Source organism: Prionailurus viverrinus, chromosome F1 (genome assembly GCF_022837055.1).
Source record: "Prionailurus viverrinus isolate Anna chromosome F1, UM_Priviv_1.0, whole genome shotgun sequence".
Taxonomy (NCBI): Eukaryota; Metazoa; Chordata; class Mammalia; order Carnivora; family Felidae; genus Prionailurus; species Prionailurus viverrinus.
Window position 1 is genome coordinate 879,394 of NC_062577.1, and position 18,042 is coordinate 897,435.

The following is an 18,042-nucleotide window of genomic DNA, read 5'->3' on the forward strand; positions in this document are numbered from 1 at the left end:
GCTATGAATAATGCTTCCCTCTGTGTATTTTTGAGACCTGCCTTGGATGCCTTTAATTTTTCTGTTTCCTTTCGTATCTTCCCTTCTTCCTGGTAAACAAGCCTTGCATAGTCATGGTTGCAGAGAGTTTAGAATCCAGCGCGGATTCGGATGCAAGCTGGGTCACTAGTTGTGACCTTTGACAAATTATGTAACATTTCTGAGCCTCCCTGTCCCCATCCGTGAGTGGAATAATACAGTTGTACGTTCTGCAGCAGGCAGTCGGGAGGATTGAGTGGGACCGTGGGAGGGTTTCGTGCAGTCCCGGGAATTGCACCAGGGCCATGTTTGTGTCGGCGGTCTTACTGGGGTTCATCCTCAGGGGCACTTCATCCGTCCTGAGCGTGTCTTCTGTTCTTGTCCCACATCTGTAGGTGGTCCAGTCATCACATCGAGCTACAAATGCCCCAGGCAGAGCTTTCCACCTCTTCTCACTGTCCCCGCCCCTTTTCCGCTTTGTTTCCTGTTTGTTGGGTCTCAGACGTTTGCTTCTTTCTCTCCTGTTGTTTTCTCTCACTTTGTTTCTGACTCTCCATCCCACAGCCACCATCCAAGTCCTTGTCTTTCCTCCCTTCACCGTAAGGCTGGCTCAGTCCTTCTCAGCTAGAATTCCTCTGAGGAATTAAGCCCAGCGCCTAGGCCGCCCGTCGTGGCTGTTGAGATTCTCTGGTACTAACTGTGTTCCGTTGTTGGGACAATACTCATCCAAGTCATTTTCTGCTTTCTACCTCCACTGCATCAAAGTTGCCAAAGCATTAAGTGAGAGTAAGCCAGGATAGAACTTTTCTGATGCGTACTTCTTAATAAGATCTTCTTGAAATAGGAAAACAGTTAAGATACAAGTGAATGTCACTCTCCTTACAGAATGAACGATAGAAGTGTGCTCTGATATATCAAATAGCAGTTGAGACTCCTTAATTTGTGAGAAAACGTTGCTGAAATTTTATTCGGGGTAATTTTACTTTGCAGTGATTTATTCCATTTTTTAAAACTACGTGTTTTTCTTTCAGCGCTGTCTCCTGACACCAGTGTTTCAGTCTTTACCTGGCAGGTGAATGTATATGGACAAGGGAAGCCTTCTGTGTACCTGGGGCTTTTTGACATAAATCGTTGGTATCATGCGCAAATGCCAGACTCGCTAAGGTATGATTTCTCCCTCTTTTTCTCTTTCTCGTATTTGTATGTGTAGCCGCTCGGTGACTTAATGATTTTGTAAAATTTTCTTGTAGATCAGGAGAGTATCTGCATAGTTGCTCCTATTTTGCATTGTGGTCACTGGATTCAGTCGTGAGTAAGGCTTCCCCACACTACATCTTGGATGTGCTGGTGCACGAGAGAAGCTTGAGTCGAGGAGTGCCTCCCTCGTTCCCACCTCCTGAACAGTTTTTTAGCCCAAGTACTTACAATTTTGGTATGTATTTCCTTAACATGACCTTTCAAGAAAAATCACACGTGTCTGCGTGTTGGTGCGAAATACGTATATGTATAGTATGCGTGTGTATATGCATACGGTACATATACAGTGTGTGGTATGCACATGTACGTAATTACCTGCTCATGTCTCATTACCGATGGTTAATATATGGGCAGCTGAGGAAATTCATTTGATACGTACGTGAGAAATTTAATACTTAGATGTTATATAAAGAAAGTATCACTATTTTGAATTTGTTAGAAAAGATAACTGTTACTTATGGTGCAGCTTGGTATCTTGCCAGGATAAGAGAATTATTTTATTTATTTATTTTTTAAAGTTTATTTATTTTGTGAGAGTATGCATATGCAGTCAGGGGAGGGGCAGAGAGAGAGCGAAGGAGAGAATACCAGGCAGGCTCCGTGCTGCTAAGAGCCCAGCGTGGCCCACGGACCGCGACATCGTGACCGGAGCCGAAATCAAGAGTCAGACACTTAACCAACTGAGCCACCCGGGCGCCCCGTTTTTAAATTTATTATATGCAATGATCTTGATAACCTTGCCTACCAGCCTCTTGTTAGGATAAATTTTGTTGTATTAGTGCCATCTAAAAATCTAATATGTGAGCGGATATTTTTTCATCTTTTTGTTTTTAGATGCCACTTGTTTATTAAACTCAGGAATTGTTCGTATAACTTGTAACGGCTTTCACAAGGAGGTAGGTGGCAACTAACGCTGTGGACAGAGTGTCTTATCGGGCGGGCTAAAGTCAGGTCGTGGATGCGAGCTGCATTTAGTGTTAATTGTACAAACTGTTGTTTCAGCTCAAGTGGAAGGTCCCGCTAGGTTTGTGATGTTGGCAGCTAGGTGCCGTTAGTTACCGACAGCCTGTTCTGGCAATCTGCCAGAAGAGGCGTTGGGCTGTTTTTAGCAGCTTTGTGTGGATGTCGGCTACTTGAACCTTAAGGAGAATAGCGAAGTAGGTCAGTGCCTTAACCACATCCCTTTTTGTCCGTCCTCTTAATTCTCCTCTTTCTCCTCAGGAAGCTTATGAATAAATGAAGTAACGCAAAGAAGGTACCTAGGACAGTGCCTGGCAGAGTGGGCGATGACTGATGTTGAAAAATACTTTTCTGGGGAAACACAAAATGGCAGATTTTTAAATGGATAATCAGCTAGATGTGCACGAATGCCGTATTTATACTTGATATTAGATCCTTTCACATCAGATCAGGAGGAACAAACTGCGAGGGGCAGTGAGGGGGCCTGGGCGGGGGGGTGTTCATTTAGATCTGTCACCAAGTCTGTCAGCTTTAGGGAAGGAGTAGGGTTATCTTTCATAAAAAGAAAAAGTGACCTACAATCTCCTCATCAGTAATATTATTTATAACTAATGAGCATTGGTTTAGCTCAAGAACCTTATAAACCCTGTTCCTTGCCAGAAGTGTAAAAATGGAGTCTTTTGCAATTTCCATTCAGCGTCTTTTAGTTTTATTCAGAATATTAAGTGTAAAGTAAGGGGATTGGCTTATTAATTATTCTTAAATTTGATTAAGTTGTGTATTTTTTGATGTTTATTAATCGATCTTTACAGACTTTGACTTTTTTAAAGAAATCAGGACCATCTCTCAGTGAATTCATACCTGATGGTTATAATCGATGTCTTATGGCTGGCCTTCTGTCACCGAGACTTGTTGATATTCAGCCTTCCAACTTAACTCAGGTGAGGTGATTTCTAACTCTTGTTTATTTTGGGTCATAGATTATTAGCTTCTATTGTAATAAAAGTCTACTAGATCATTTCTGCGAAGGTAGGTTAGGTGATGTAACGCTCACTCTGCATGATCGGTAGCTGTGGTCTTGGGTGTGGCTTATGTCACATACTCCCAGGACTCATTAGCCGTAACTCGGCCCCGGGTTCACTTAGCTGTATGGGAGGATATGGGACAGGAGGCACCCCATGGCGGCCTCAGGCTTGTCCTGAGTGGAAGCTGTTAAAACAGACTGGGGGCCATTTTCTGGCCCCTGTGAGAACAGCACTGGTGCAAGAGCGTGAGACCAGGCGAGTCAGGGATTGAAACTGCCTTTCCCTGCCAAATGCTTCAGCTTGGTGATAGCAGAGAGCCAACTGTTCGTCGTCCTCAAGGACTTGGGTGCTCTAAGTGCTCCATTTAACCCTTTTACTTTAGGAAACTTCATACTGATTATTTTTTTTCTAATTACATACTGTCAAATTAAGGCAATATCTTAAAACTTTGACATGAGAGGGGGTGCCTGGGGGGGTTCAGTCGGTTGAGCGTCCGACATCGGCTCAGGTCATGATCTCACAGTCTGTGAGTTCGAGCCCTGTGTCATGCTCTGTGCTGACAGCTCGGAGCCTGGAGCCTGCTTCAGATTCTGTGTGTGTGTGTCTCTCTCTCTGCCCCTCCCCCACTTGCGCTCCTGTCTTTCTCTCAAAAGTAAACATTAAAAAAAAATTAAAAAAAAAAAAAAAAACTTTGACATGAGAAAAAATTACCTATAATTCAGCCATGTGGACAAAACAGCATTTAGTGTTTTCTATGATTATTTTAAACCTGGTATTCCAACTCATTTGGGTATTTTTTCCCCAATTATATAAATAATACGTGAATAATTTGAATTTAGAAAATTGGCTAAAGTGTATAGAGGCACATAAATAGTGACATTTTGTTGACCATTCCTAGAATAGGCCAGATGACGCTGTATTCTTCAGTGATGCCTACGTAGAGGTAAAACGGAAAGAAAAGCAAGAAAATGATTCCTTCAGAAGGCAGGGGAGCGGTAGTGGTCACCGTGGGGGATGGTAGGGGGAGGTGGGACTTGCTTCTGATCAGGGAGGAGGAGAGGGAGGCTTCCAGGGGGCTGGCAGTCGCCTCCGTCTAGACCCGGGTCATGGTCTGGGTCATCATCTGTTTGTTTGTGTATATGGTTATGAGGACTTTTTAACTTGTAGCCTTTTTTTCGTATACCTCTTTACATATCCTTTAGTATACATGCAGTACACGAATTGCATGATGTGTATGCAATTTCATATTATTGGCTGATCATGAGTTACATATTTATAGGTTTTACCATTTTTTACTGGGCCGTCTATAGAAATTCTTTATGAAATACACATTTACCCTTTTTGTCAGAAATTTTACAGGTATTTCCCCTGCTGTTTTCTTCTCGATTGTCTTAGTGTCTTTTGCTACATACAAATTAATATTTTTGTGGTCAAATGTATTTTATAGCTCTGGCTTAAAAAAAAATCTTCCTAACACTTCAAATGTCTCTTTAACATTTAAAGCTTTAATTCATCTTTGTGTATCAAATCACAAAGATCTGATTTTTTTCTTTTTCCCAGATGATGTTTAGTCTAGCTGTCCTGTACCACTTAGGAAACAGAACACAGAATGTCCTTTTCCCATGCTACTGAAATACCACATTTATTTGATTTCCTATGTCTGCATGTACTGGGTTTTGTTTCTGGGTTTTAATTTTGTCCTATTCATTTCATTTATTTCTGTGCCATTTGAATATACTGCTTTAATATTTGCTAACGCAGCCCTTTTTTTTCTGTAATTTTTGGTCAATTCATAGGCAGTTTTTTGTATTAGTTACAAGATGATTTTATCCAGTATCTCCATTGGAATTCTTTTTGGAAATTTATTATATTCGCATACTAAATTTAGAGAGAATTGACATCTTTATCAGATCCAAGTCTAAATGGTGCATCTTCCCGTTTATCCACGGTTTGTTTTACATCTGTGAGCAAGAGTTTATGGTTATTTTCCTACGGACTTCTTTCTGTTTTCATCCGTAAGTGTTCTCTAGTTTTGCTCATTGTGAGTAGAACCTTTTTCCTATATTCATTTCCAGATGGTTGTTGCTAGCACATAAAAATGCAATTGACTTTTGTGTCTTCACTTAATAACTACTTAACTGAATTAGAATCTCTTAGATTTTCAAGGTACGCAGTCGGCAGCAAATCTAGACTCCATTTCTCTTCCCACTCTTGTTTATTTTCTCATACTTGGTAGAACCTCCACAGACTGGAAGAATAATGGTACCAGCAGACATTCTTGTTTTGTCCCTGATTGTAACGTAAATGCTTTAGTGAGTCTCCTTTTAGAATTGTGCTTTTCTTCATTTGGGGGAACCTTTATCATATCGTAGCCCCCTGTATTCCTGTGCGACTCATCTGTTTATTCACGCAATTCGTTGTTAAAAGAATGGATGAATGAAATTCATCGAGTTCTTTGATATTAAACGTGACTTGCGATATTTTAAGTAACACATTTATTAAGACATAACTCCTATACTTTACGTCACCTGTTTAAAGTGGCTAATTTAGTGGTTTTGAGTAAATTTCTGGAATTGTGCGCCCGGCCCCACATTCGGTTTTAGAACATTTTTCTCGCCTCCACAAAAACCCCCATACTGTTTCCTTGCCCTCCGTCCCCCAGCCTTTGATAACCGTTGATCCGCTTTCTGTCTTTGCAGACTTACTTATTCTAGAAACTTCACATTTGTATGAATTTCAGGTTCACTGTGTGGTAGCAGACACCAGTACTTCGTCCTGTTTGATGTCTGTACAGGATTGTGCCACGTTTTGTCCATCCGTTCTTTAGTCGGTGGGCATTTGGCTTGTTTTCAGTGTGGGACTATGACGAGTAACGTGTCGTGTACACTTTTGGTGTGGGCGTGCGTCTTCATTTCTCTTGGGTGTGCAGTTGCCGGGTCGCGAGGTGACTCCGTATTTACGACTGTTTCCCCAAGTGGCTTTTACCGTGTTACATCCCCGCCACCGGTGTGTGAGGATGGTAGTTAGTTCACGTCACCAGCTGTGTGTTCTTGTCTGGCTTTTTGTTTAGAGCCACCTAGTGAGTTAGGAGTTTTTAAGCCTCTATCCGTTTGTATTATTGAACTTGCTATCTCTGAGTCTGCGGTCAGTGGTCCTTTATCTTCATTTCTTACTTCTTTTTCTTCTTTTAACGTGTGTGGTTTAGGAAGAACAGTTAGAAGCTATACTGTCAGCGGCAATCCATACGAGTTCGCTGGGACTTTTGACTGGATGTATCAAAAAGTGGATAGCAGAAGGTAAGAGTTCAGTTTTTAACAAATAGAAAATTACTTTTGTATTTTAAAATTTTTAAATTATTCAGTTTGGGGAGGGGTGAAGCTTTATTTTGAGATAATTGCACATTGACATTGTAGCTTTAAGACATTACGTAGAGGTCCCGTGTACCCTTTCAGCACCACCTTCCCCCGGCAGGGTCTGGGAGACCTCTGGTGCAGCGCCTCAGTCAGGACCCCCACGTTGCCCTTCTCATAGCCTCGCCTGCCTCCCCCGGTCCCCACCCCTAACCCCTGGCAGCCACCAGTCTCTTCTCTACTTCCATAATTGTGTCATTTCAAAAATGTTCGTGGGGCGCCTGGGTGGCTCAGTCGGTGAAGTGTCTGACTTTGGCTCAGGTTATGATCTCACGGTTTGTGAGTTCGAGCCCCGCCTCGGGCTCTGTGCGGACGGCTCGGAGCCTGGAGCCTGCTTCGGATTATTTGTCTTCCTCTTCTGTCTCCCCACTCGCGTATTCTCTCAAAAATAAACATTTTAAAAAGAGTTCATAAATGTAATTATATAGTACATAATCTTTGGGATTGACTCTTTCACTCAGCAAAATTCTCTGGAAATTTCTTCCCAGTTGCGTGTATCCCCCTTTTTACAAGCATATACTCCACATATACATTATTTTTGTTCTGACTTTGATTACCAAACCACTTTGTACTTCTAAAAATCAGGAACACCTTGATACGTGCGATTATCTGATCTCCAGACCTTACTGGGATCTTGTCAGTCATGTCAGTCACGTCCTTTGTAGCATTTATAGGGGTAGGGAATCCAGAATATACTCTGTGTTTAGGTTTTGTGTCTTTTTGATTTCTCTTTATCTTGTATAATTAATTCCGAGGCCTTTATCTTTGAAGAAAAGACTTTGACTTCTTTAAAAAATATAAGCCTGTTATTTCGTAGACAGCCTCCCAGTGTGTATTTGTTCATCTTTCCCCAGGATTAGATTCAGGCTCACATGTTGCGCAGCAGCACTCCGTAAATTGACGTGCTCCTTGCCGTTTGATGAGGGTGTGGCGCCACTTTGTTACTGTTGAACTTAACCTTGCTCGCTTGGTCAGGGTGGCTGCTCTCTTTTCCCACTGAAGTTACTAATTCTTTGTTTGTAATTAATAATTCTATATTTTTTCCGTTGATATTTGCAAATAAGAACAACCAAATTCTGCTGCTAATCTGCGCTTTGTGCTCGAATGGACATGGAATAAAGTGATTTTCACAAAAGAGGAATTTGACAGACTATGTAAGTATTACATTAAAAAATTAACCTTGGTTTGTGTGTTAAGTACCTGACAACTTTTCATCAGTTTGAAGTTGTGAACTTTTTAAAGAACTGTCTGAAGAAAAGTATTTCTTTTTAAATTGGGGTGACAATTACTGTTTTTGTTTGACTTTTAAAGATTTTTTTGTGGGGGGGGCGCCGGGGTGGCTCGGTCAGTTGAGCTTCCAACTCTTGATTTGGGCTCAGGTCACGATCCCAGGGTTGTGGGTTTGAGCCCCGTGGCAGGCTCCACACTGACCATGGAGCCTACTTAGGATTCTCTCTCTGTCTCCTCTGCTCCCTCCCCCGCTTGCACTCTCTCTCCCTAAAACAAAACTGTTTTGAAAATTAAAAAAGCTCTTATTTTTAATTTCCACACCCAACGTGGGGCTCAATCTCACAACCTCCAGATCAAGAGTCACACGCTTGCCCCAACCATGTCGGGCTCTGTGCCATCAGCTCGGAGCCTGGAGTCTGCTTGGGATTCTGTGTCTCCCTCTCTCTCTCTCTCTGCCCCTCCCCCACTCATGCTCTGTCTCTGTCAAAAAATGAATAAACGTTAAAAAAGAAAAAGAGAGAGGGTCACACGCTCCACCACCACTGCGCCAGCCAGGTACCCTGACAAAATTCTTTTTTGAGCAAGATTTTGCAACAGATTGTCAAACTGGCAGCATGTTAGTTAGTATGTGTACAGTACCAAGTTTCAGGATTATATCTTATTTTTGATCTTACAAGATTAATTTATAAAACATGCTGATGATGGAGTTAGAATATGCCAGGTAACTTCAGAAGCTCCTCTGTTTTTTCATTTTCCATGTAAATACATTTATGACTATAAAAAGGCTGAATAGGAGGGCAAAGAACTCCTCTGTCTTCTACGAGCAGATGTTTTTATCAGTCATTCAAAGTCCTTTTTCTTAACAGTTTTGCGTATTCACTGTACATTGAGTTGTGAGTTGTCCTGTGAATATCAGACGCTATACCTAATTAGTGCAAAAATAATGGAACAATGTGATTGCCCTGTATGTGAAAGTAAAATTTAAGTTTTAGATGTATATGTCTTTGTTATTTGTATCATCGTGTTAGTGATGAATGAACAAATGGACTTCTTAAGTAAATTACTCTTCGTAGAAGATTTTTAAGTTTTTTAGGAAGACATGAGGTTCTGTAGTATCTTTAGGGCATACTTAATGAAATAACAAACATGAAATAATTTTAAATATTTTGGCAATCTCTTAGTATAGTTGAAGTGAGGGGCAAACACTGGATAATTCAGAGTCAGGGTAAAAATGTACTTTTTTGAAAGGAAAATATTTTTAGAACTCGTTATGGTTATGTAATTCATATAAGAAAATTTCAAATCAGTTCACAAATTGTATGCCTTCATTATACTTAGAGTATAATGTGGTGCCTCAGGCTTGAACTTGGTAACTCAGCCATTATTGCTGCCTTCAACTTCCGTTATTGGTTTAATGGGTTTTTTTTTTTTAAACCTAATGTAATTAAAATACAAAGCATAATATTTTAAACGTCGGAAGTGGAGCGTATCATTTGAGGGAGGGTTTCTGCTTAAGACACTTGTTGTGTGGTTAGTCACCCATGAAATATTAACGAGACTAAATTTTATCTAAAAGATGTGACGAGTCGCAACTAAAATACCCATTTTTTCCCCAAAAAATGAATTTACAAACTCCATCTTGAGTTTGAAATGAAAAGACAGCCAAATCTACAACGAATTGTAACAGGCGTGCAACTTATCGTCCTAAGTCTTCATCTGAGGCTCCAGTTCGCTGTCTCGCTTCTGAAGACTGGACGTGGAAGGAGTGCTCTCACAAAATACTAGTCACAAAACAACGCTGTACGTAAAAGGTCTGCCGCAAAGGACTTACTTGACAGAGAAGTGTTTAATGAACTAATTTCCAGTGAATCTGACGTTGACTCTAGATCGCCTTCCCCTCCTCACGTATTGCTTATTACCCCGTTCTGCCTCTTAAAAAAAATAGTAATTTGGATGTGTCTCTTCTGGGGCTCTTGAGGTCGTGTGCCGTTTCAACCTTGTGTTTGGCAAATCTCACAATGTATAGTCTAAGTCTGTGGCCGATACGAGTTCGAGAAACCTTGCATTTGCGATTTTAATTCGTACTTATTGTGTCAAAACGCATCTTGTATTTTATCCTTGGAAGGTACACCATTATTTGATGGCTCGTGTCGCTTCATCGATTCGCAAACCATACAGTCCCTCCAGCAGTGCCGTTTGCTTCTTAGCAACCTTAATTCGGTCTTAAACTGTTTCACGAGAGAGGCCCAAGACATCACCGAGAGAGGTGTGCGCTTTATCTTTTGTAAATGAATTTTTATTTCAATTTTATTTCTTGGCTCCGAGAAAGAATAAACCTCCGTGTCTTAGATACATCATTGTGCAGAGGCTCTTGTTTTGTAACGAAAACTACAGAATGTTATTCGATGTGCCGTGAGCTCCTGCTTAAATAAGCTTGGGAAATTTGGGTTAAACTTTCTGATTGTTGAGGCAGAGTACATACTGACGGTAGAGTTTCGAATTCTTATTCGTTTTTATTCACAGAGGTCACTGTAAATTTTTTGTCTCTGTTTGCCATTTAAAGGCCTGGTTTGAGCAGCCTATGTTAATATTACTGTACTAGTTTGTATTAATGTCCAAATTTGGCTTCTGAAACTAGGTAGATGGAAGCATAGCTAAGGTGGAAGCATTTCCCTAAAATGTCTGCTTAGTAAGTTACTTATTTTAGCATTTTGGAGATTACTTGTTCAAGCGAAGTGTGTTCAGAAATACACATATACCGTTAAAAGTCTCCGAATCATTAGTTTCTGAGAACCGTCGAGTGTCTTGATTTTTCGTTTGTGATTGACAAATTGCAAGTTGCACATCTGGTGTTCGACCTCCCCCGCAGGCCTTCTGGACCTCCACAGGAAGTGCCTGGTCACCCGGCTCATCTGCCGGTACACACAAGTGGTGCTTTGGTTCTGCCGCTCCGGGCTGCTACCAGAGGGCTTAGGTAAAAGATTTACGTAACCCGTGGATGGGCGTGGACGCGGTCTTAAACCCTTATAACTTGCTTGTTCTGGGGTTTCAGATTTCCTTTCTCCCACCACCTCACTTACGTTTTCTCCTGTTCTCACCTCCGAACGTTCTTCCTCACTTTGTGTCTGGAGCGCCTCGCCCCGTGCCGTTCCCAGGCGTCCACACACTATTTATTGGGCTGAATGACACGAAACTTGGCTTCCGAAAAAGTGTCCAGCGATATCACCAGCTCTGTTTAGATCCATTCACCCGTGGGTTTTCTATTCTAATTTGCTGATCTTTTTCTCCTTAAGAGTTCTTTTAATATGGTTATTAACCAGTATTATTTGCCATCTGTTCAATGTCTCCTTTTAGCTAATAATTTATGCCAGTACCAAGAATTTGAGGATTTGACTTTTGCCATGTTTGTCTAGAGCACTTCCAAAGCCTCTAACTTCTTGCACGTCCGGGGCACACGTTAGATTCTGTTTAGAAGTGCTTCTGTCCTGTGCATAATTGCTTTGATCTTACTCTTTCTTTATGCTCTTTGATTTTTACTTAAATAGTCGCCGTTGCCGGCTTTCAGATGATCATTTGTGATTAAGGGAGTAGAAGCATTTTCTGGAATGGCTTTTCCAGAGTTTTAAGCCAGCACCCTTGTTTCTTCAGACTGTCACGAGAGACTCTGTTTTCTCATTTGTGTATCTGCTAATTTACTTACTTCATTTAAGTAAATTTATTACTTAAATTGAGGAAACCTTCAGATTAAACATCATATGATTTTAGTAAAACGTTAATACGTGTAACTTTAAGTATCGTTGGGAAGTTTTGGAAATCTTACCGGCCTTCCCCCCCCTCCCCCGCAACCAATATTTAGATGATGCCGTGCACCTCCCCCGCTTATGCTACAACTACCCCGTCATCCAGAACTACTACACCAGCCGTCGACAGAAGTGTGAGCGTCTGTCCAGGTACAGTATATCCGGAACCTTCCAGAACATTTTAAGAATCACTTTCGTAAGAAGTCTCCCTACCTCAGAACAGAATTCGTCGCGCTACAAAAGCTGAAATCGTGGAATTCTTAAGTATGGTGACAGGATTTGTTGCCAGCCTTATTATTTTAGTTGTAACGTTTGCTTGTCTGCCTTGACCTAAGGGTTACCACCTTTACTCTATAACTCAGTTTTTCCTAATTTAAAGTAGTTCCCACAATTGGTTTATCAGAGGAGATTCTGTAGTGTAAGCGTGTATTTTTCCTGAGAATTCGTATTCAGGAAAAGACTAGAAGCTCCGAGTCCTCAAAACATAAAACATACCACCAGTTAGGCATGTTACGTTATTTCCACTAACAGCTGTGGTCCGACACTTCACCCGCTTTTTTCTGTTTTTCTTATTTCCTTTATTTCTTTTGAAAACACGTGACTGTTTGCCTCATTGGTTCCTTTGAAATAAAGAAGTAGAAGTACTAGAAGCAAGAGCAGTGAGTGAGCCTCGGTTCTGCCTCTGGACTTAGAGCGCCTTCCCCCTTGGGCCAGAGCGGCTCCGTGGTAGCACAGCCCGCAGCACTGACTGCGCTGGCTCACGCAGGCACAGGCGCAAGGTCACGGTCGCCCAGAGATCAGTGCCTTTGGTGCGTGGCAAGTGTGGAGTCCGGTGCTTAAGAACTAATCTCGGAGACGAGCGCGGACTTGGGAGACTTACTAGGCATATCTGAAAATTCTGGATCTGTTATTGCTAAGAGTGTGTGTCCCTGAGCAGGTTTGCTAAGCTTTCTGGTCCTGTTTGTCACAAAGTTACGCAGTCAGTATGGCTGCAGACTGAGCAGCTGCCCGCCCCCAGGAGCAGTGTTCTTCGAGGAGGAGGCAGGCACTGTGTCTGCCTCTCGCCTCGTAGGCGCACAGCGAGGCAGTGGTGAAGAGATCGCTGGGGCCAGAACCCCCTGGGTGATGAAACTGAGGGCCTGGCTCTTTGACCCTGAACTGCAGCACGTTTTCACCAATGGGCTGCCGTGCTCTCTCGGGCTGTAAAAACCCAGAATCGCTTCAGGCACCTGGCGGGCGGGACCCGGTTCTCCTTGGGACCTGACCTTCACACACTGGCTTGTTGGTGCCCCAGCCAGAGGCGTCTTCGGGGTCTAGCTGGTTCTTGATGACTAGAGCTCACCTGGTGCTAAACGGGGCCCTGTTGTCGACTCTCTGGATTGTTGGGATCGTGATGCTTATTGTTCTGATAATGCTAAGTAATTATTTAGATAAAACTAAATTATTTAGGTAATACTAAATAAGTTAATACTAAATAATCGTGAATGTTGCCCTTCTTGCAGAGGGAAGTGGAATCCTGATTACTTGATGATTGACGGAATGGTTTCTCAGTTAGGAGATGGCGTGGAGAAGCTGTGGAAACGGGATGAAGGAGGCACAGGAAAATACCCCCCCACCAGTCTACACGTAAGTGCCCGACAACAGAGTTGGGGGGAGGGTGGTTGTGCTTAGCCCTATATTTCACACCTGGCACAGGCCCGGGAAACCAAGGAGCCTGAGTGAACAAATATATAAAGCACACTGGATGTTTTATCCTTTTGTAGGCACTGCTGGACATATACCTCCTAGACGACGTTACCGAAGCGAGCAAACACGCTGTTGTATCCTTTAAGCGCTGTCAAGTAATTCACGCGTTACCCGAATCCTCAGATTTGAGAGTGGTGGGAACCTCGCACATCTAAAACCAGTCTCCAGTTCACATCTGAAACTTCTCTAAAGGAAGGTTTCCTAACCCGGGGTCCGTCGCTTGGGTTCAGAGGGTCCGTCGCGGACCTGAAACCATGCAGAACTGTGTTTGGTGTTCAGTTTTCTAGGGATAGCGTCCACAGCTCTCCTCGACTGGACCATGTGTCCCAGACGTTCCCAGCGTTAGAACAACGGCTCCAAAACATGGCCGGCCAGATGCTCTTTCTTAGTGAGGTCAACTTCTGTGTTCAGTACGAATACATGAGAAGTTAGCTTAATATTACCTTAGGTATTGGCTGGCTTGGAGCCCGGTGGTCTTTGCAGTAATATTTTTGTGCTAACGTCAGTTTCTTTATCTAAAAACGTGTAGTTCCATTCGTGACTTATAACAGAGATGATGCGCTTGCTTAAGCTGCTGGGTTTTGCTGCCTAACTGGAATTTTGTCTGTGGCTCTGCTTCTTCAGTTTGCCTGTAAGCCACTGGCTTCCTTAAGCAAGTGTGCTTAGTTCATCTCCTTCGTGGTGGTACTTGCTGTTGAGAACGAGTGAGGTCGGTTGTAGGACTGGCTAGGCACACGTTTCATAAAACTACCACGGTTGGTTATCCGTCCGGGCTTTCCGAACGCCAGACGCAGCCCCTTCGAGCCTCTTTGCTGTTGCTGCCTAACGCAATTAGACGTGTGGGAGTTTTCTTCTTGTTTATTGCCCTTAATCCTCTTTTGTAAAGACCATTTATTTGTTACTCGATATCATGTATTCCTTCCCCAACAAAACAGATGCTTGCATCGAATCATTTCCGACCGCCTTTGCCATTTCTTGGGGCCAGGTCAAACTTATCCAAGGGTTTTGGCTGATAGATCATAATGACTATGGGGTAAGTCTGTTCACTTAGAATGTCAATGTTCGTAAACTGTTAGGATTTTAGAAAGAAATACATGGCTGGATTAAATGTGATGTTACAGATACGATACAGTCTGCTTTTAGAGGTAATTTAAGGACTCCGTTCAATCAGTGCCTCTACCAAGCACTATTTATCCAGTGAGGATACAAAGATAAAACAGTTTCGAACCCCAGGTTCCGTACTATCCAAAGAAGGAAAGAAATAATAAGCGATTGCTAGTAGCGCAAATACGGAGCATTGTTCTGTCGGAGATACACTAGGTGTGTTGCTGTGGGAGGCAGAGTTCGGCATTGATGCGTGACGGTGGTGGTGGAAAGTTTTTTATAATAGCTTAAATGAGGCCTCAAAAGAATGAAGCTTTTACTTAAAACACACCACGTGTTCAAGTAGACCATTACAGGTTGCATTTAAACTGCTTTTTGTGGCTGTAGCGTTGCCTGTCTTTGTAAAGGTCGGCTACCTTGTCTAAATGCAGCGCGTCACGTTTGTATTTAGCGACTCTCATGTCCTCTTTGCAGAGCGGCTTGGACCTTCTGTTTCACCCAAGTACTGCAAAACCTGTGTCGTGGCAGCATTCAAAGATTATTCAAGCCTTCATGAGCCAGGGTGAGCACAGACAAGCCCTCAGGTACATTCAGACCATGAAGCCGACGGTGTCCAGCGGCGATGACGTCATCCTTCACCTCACTGTTCTGCTTTCTAACAGGTGAGTCCGCATTTTGAAACCGCAGTCAGACTCTGGATTATACGTCAGTAAATCAGCGGTATATAATCTCGCTTTGGTCGCATCACGTCATACTCATTCTTAGGGTTCTTCATCTCTTGGCGTTAGGAAGAAATGTGCAAAAACCTTTTGTCATAGGAAAGGATGAATAAGGAGTAACGGGAAACAAAGCTGAGGTTTAAAGTTCCATCTGTTGCCTGGGCGCCCGGGTGGCTCACTCAGGTCGTGATCTCACGGTGCTCCGTGTCGAGCTCGCCACTGTCAGTGCGGAGCCTGCTGGGGATTCTCTCTCCCCCTCGCTCTCTGCTCCTCCCCCACTCACATGCATGTGCTCTCTCACACTTGAAAAAATACTTGATTAAAAAAATTGTATCTGTTGCTAATTGGCTGTTTTGGCAGTCGGCCACGTGGACGGTTGGGGTTTGAGTAGCTGAAGAGGGGCCAAAAACAGAGAGGAAGGATGAAGTCATCCTGAGTTGTAAAATCAGGTTGGGTAATCTTACATACTTGAACCAGATTTGAGCACGTGATACCTTTGCATTGCCTCTTGCCTTTGCCTTATTTTAACGTTCTCTAATCAGTGTGGTATTTGCCGTTTATATTACAGCAATATATGTATATATTGCTGCAGTTATTTGATCTGTCACATTTGTAACAACAACAAGTAAAATGGCATGATTGGAAATACAACGATCTCATTATTGGGTTTCCTTGTTAACCAAATTAGTTGGGGAAGTTGCTGGGAGCTAATGTTTCTTACTTGGTTGTAACTGTTTTACACAACTCTTTTTTTTATTTTCCAGTTCTATCGATTGGCCGCTTTTATATTTTTAGAAAATGGTCACTTTACTCACCACAAATTGTCCTTAATGAACCAAACACCACTTCAGTGCCAGCACTCTGGAAGTTAATGTTTTCTTTGTTCTCTTTGGTTAAACAATGCATCTCTGAGAGGGTTGAATCTCTGCATCTCAGATAGAAGACAAGTTCTGTAGTGTAATCGTGGGTTGGTTAGACAGGTAGAAACTGCCAGTGTCCTCAAAAGTAATGAATTAGGAGGTACTTGTTGAAATGAAATAATTTGGGTTAGCCAGAAGCATTTGGCTGGCTGAATAAATGTGCAGTGAACATTAGAACAAAAAGGGTTGCCTGGGGGCTCAGTCGGTTAAGCGTCAGGCTTTGGCTCAGGTCGTGATCCCACGATTTTGTGGGTTCGAACCCCACAATGGGCTCCGTGCTGACAGCTCAGAGCCTGGAGCCTGCTTCGGAATCTGTGTCTCACTCTCTCTCTCTGCCCCTTCCCTGCTTGTACTCTCTCTCTCAAAAGTAAACTTTAAAAAAAATTTTTTTAAAAAGAAAAAAATTTTAAAAAGCTAACGGTGATAAATGTTTATTCAATAAATGGGTTCATTATATGATGACAAGTGCTTTTCAAAAGGTGGGGGGAGGGCTTAAGTAGGGGTGGGAAGAAACAGATACGTGTTTGCTTGTGTGTGTCCAGAACTTCTTAGGAAGGATACATGAGAAATTGTTAGTGATGATTGGGCACCAAGAAGCAGCTTAGGAGGCTGGGAGTCCACTGTGTATCCTTTTGAACCTTGTCAAAGCATGTAAGTATCTTACTGTTGAAAAACAAAAAGCCCCATATTCTCATGACCCTCCCTCCACATGGCTTTGAGCTGCGGGGATACAGGCTCCCCACGTGCCCTCACTCTCCTCCGCAATTTTACTGAAGAGTTTGGCCTTCACTGTGACAGGCTGTTTCAGGAGCTTTCCCTTCCCCCGGAACCTTGTAGCAGTCCTGTCACTGTAGCAGTGAAGGGGGCCGCTCCAGGCTTCTGTTGGGCAGCGTGGGCCCATTGAACACCCCCCACCCCCTTTAAAAATACAAGTGGCCTACTATACGTCTTTCTGCAACATACTTTTATCGCCTAGGTCATTTGGAACCTATTTCAGAATAGTACAAAAAGAGCTTCCTTATTTTTGTTGCATAGTAATTCGGTGTGATGGACCAGGATTTATTTAATTTCCTCCCCTTAGTGAACATTTACGTGTTTTGCCATTTTAAACATTGCTACGAGTAACTGCACGTTTTGCACAAGCACAGATGCAGCTCATAAGGTGTAAAATCCTGCAAGTGGGATTGCTTGGTGAAAGGACATTTGCAGTTACGATTTTGGGAGATGTGGCACATTGCCCTCCATGAGGGTTAGGCCGCTTTACCCCGCGTCACCTTACCCTGTGTCTTTTAGTTGGATGAAGTTTTAAGAAAATTATTTGCTTGATAGTCATATTCCTGTGTCCTTGCCATGTTTTTATTCTGCCCGCCTCCCCCCACTCCAGTCCTGAAAGCCGCCAGCCCCTCCAAAAATTCCAAGTGCTAGATTAATTACTGTCAGATTTAGTGCGGATCTTTCAAGACGTTTTGTTATCTTAGGAAGTACGAAATAAGTCTGTGAATGTTTATAGGCTTTGTTCATTGGTTAGTTTTTTTAAATAATTAATGTTCATACTGTTGTAAGCTTGCTTTTTTTTTTTTTTTAACTTAACAGTATATCATGGGAAACACTGCTTATCCAATGGTCTTACTGCCCGTGGAAAGACAGCCTCATGGCCCCCACATGATGTCCAAAACTGCCTAGTTGAACCCGTGTTCTCTAATCAGATCTTGCTTTATCAATTAGTCACAATATTTTTTTACTGAGTGAAGCAAGCCCATCACCGGCCCATAAACACTGTTCCATGGTCCCACTGCTCTCATGCTGGGTGTCTGTTCCACGGGAGCCGGCTTTTTTCTGCCACACCACACTAC

The 18,042-nt window shown here is 42.7% G+C and overlaps 1 protein-coding gene across 5 annotated transcripts in view; it reads left to right on the forward strand.

Moving 5' to 3' along the window:
• The window catches only part of AHCTF1 (AT-hook containing transcription factor 1), a 78,192-nt gene that overhangs the window by 32,135 nt on the left and 28,015 nt on the right, over positions 1-18,042 (forward strand). For 4 of the 5 annotated variants that reach the window (XM_047840059.1, XM_047840058.1, XM_047840062.1 and 1 more), the window contains 13 exons: positions 1,050-1,182; positions 1,269-1,450; positions 2,110-2,171; positions 3,048-3,176; positions 6,466-6,556; positions 7,735-7,824; positions 10,026-10,166; positions 10,770-10,874; positions 11,757-11,850; positions 13,203-13,326; positions 13,464-13,520; positions 14,333-14,479; positions 15,025-15,212. In XM_047840059.1, the coding sequence (XP_047696015.1) occupies positions 1,050-1,182; positions 1,269-1,450; positions 2,110-2,171; positions 3,048-3,176; positions 6,466-6,556; positions 7,735-7,824; positions 10,026-10,166; positions 10,770-10,874; positions 11,757-11,850; positions 13,203-13,326; positions 13,464-13,520; positions 14,333-14,479; positions 15,025-15,212 (1,543 nt within the window). The remainder of the gene's footprint in view (positions 1-1,049; positions 1,183-1,268; positions 1,451-2,109; positions 2,172-3,047; positions 3,177-6,465; positions 6,557-7,734; positions 7,825-10,025; positions 10,167-10,769; positions 10,875-11,756; positions 11,851-13,202; positions 13,327-13,463; positions 13,521-14,332; positions 14,480-15,024; positions 15,213-18,042) is intronic. The other variant, XM_047840063.1, reaches the window with a different exon arrangement.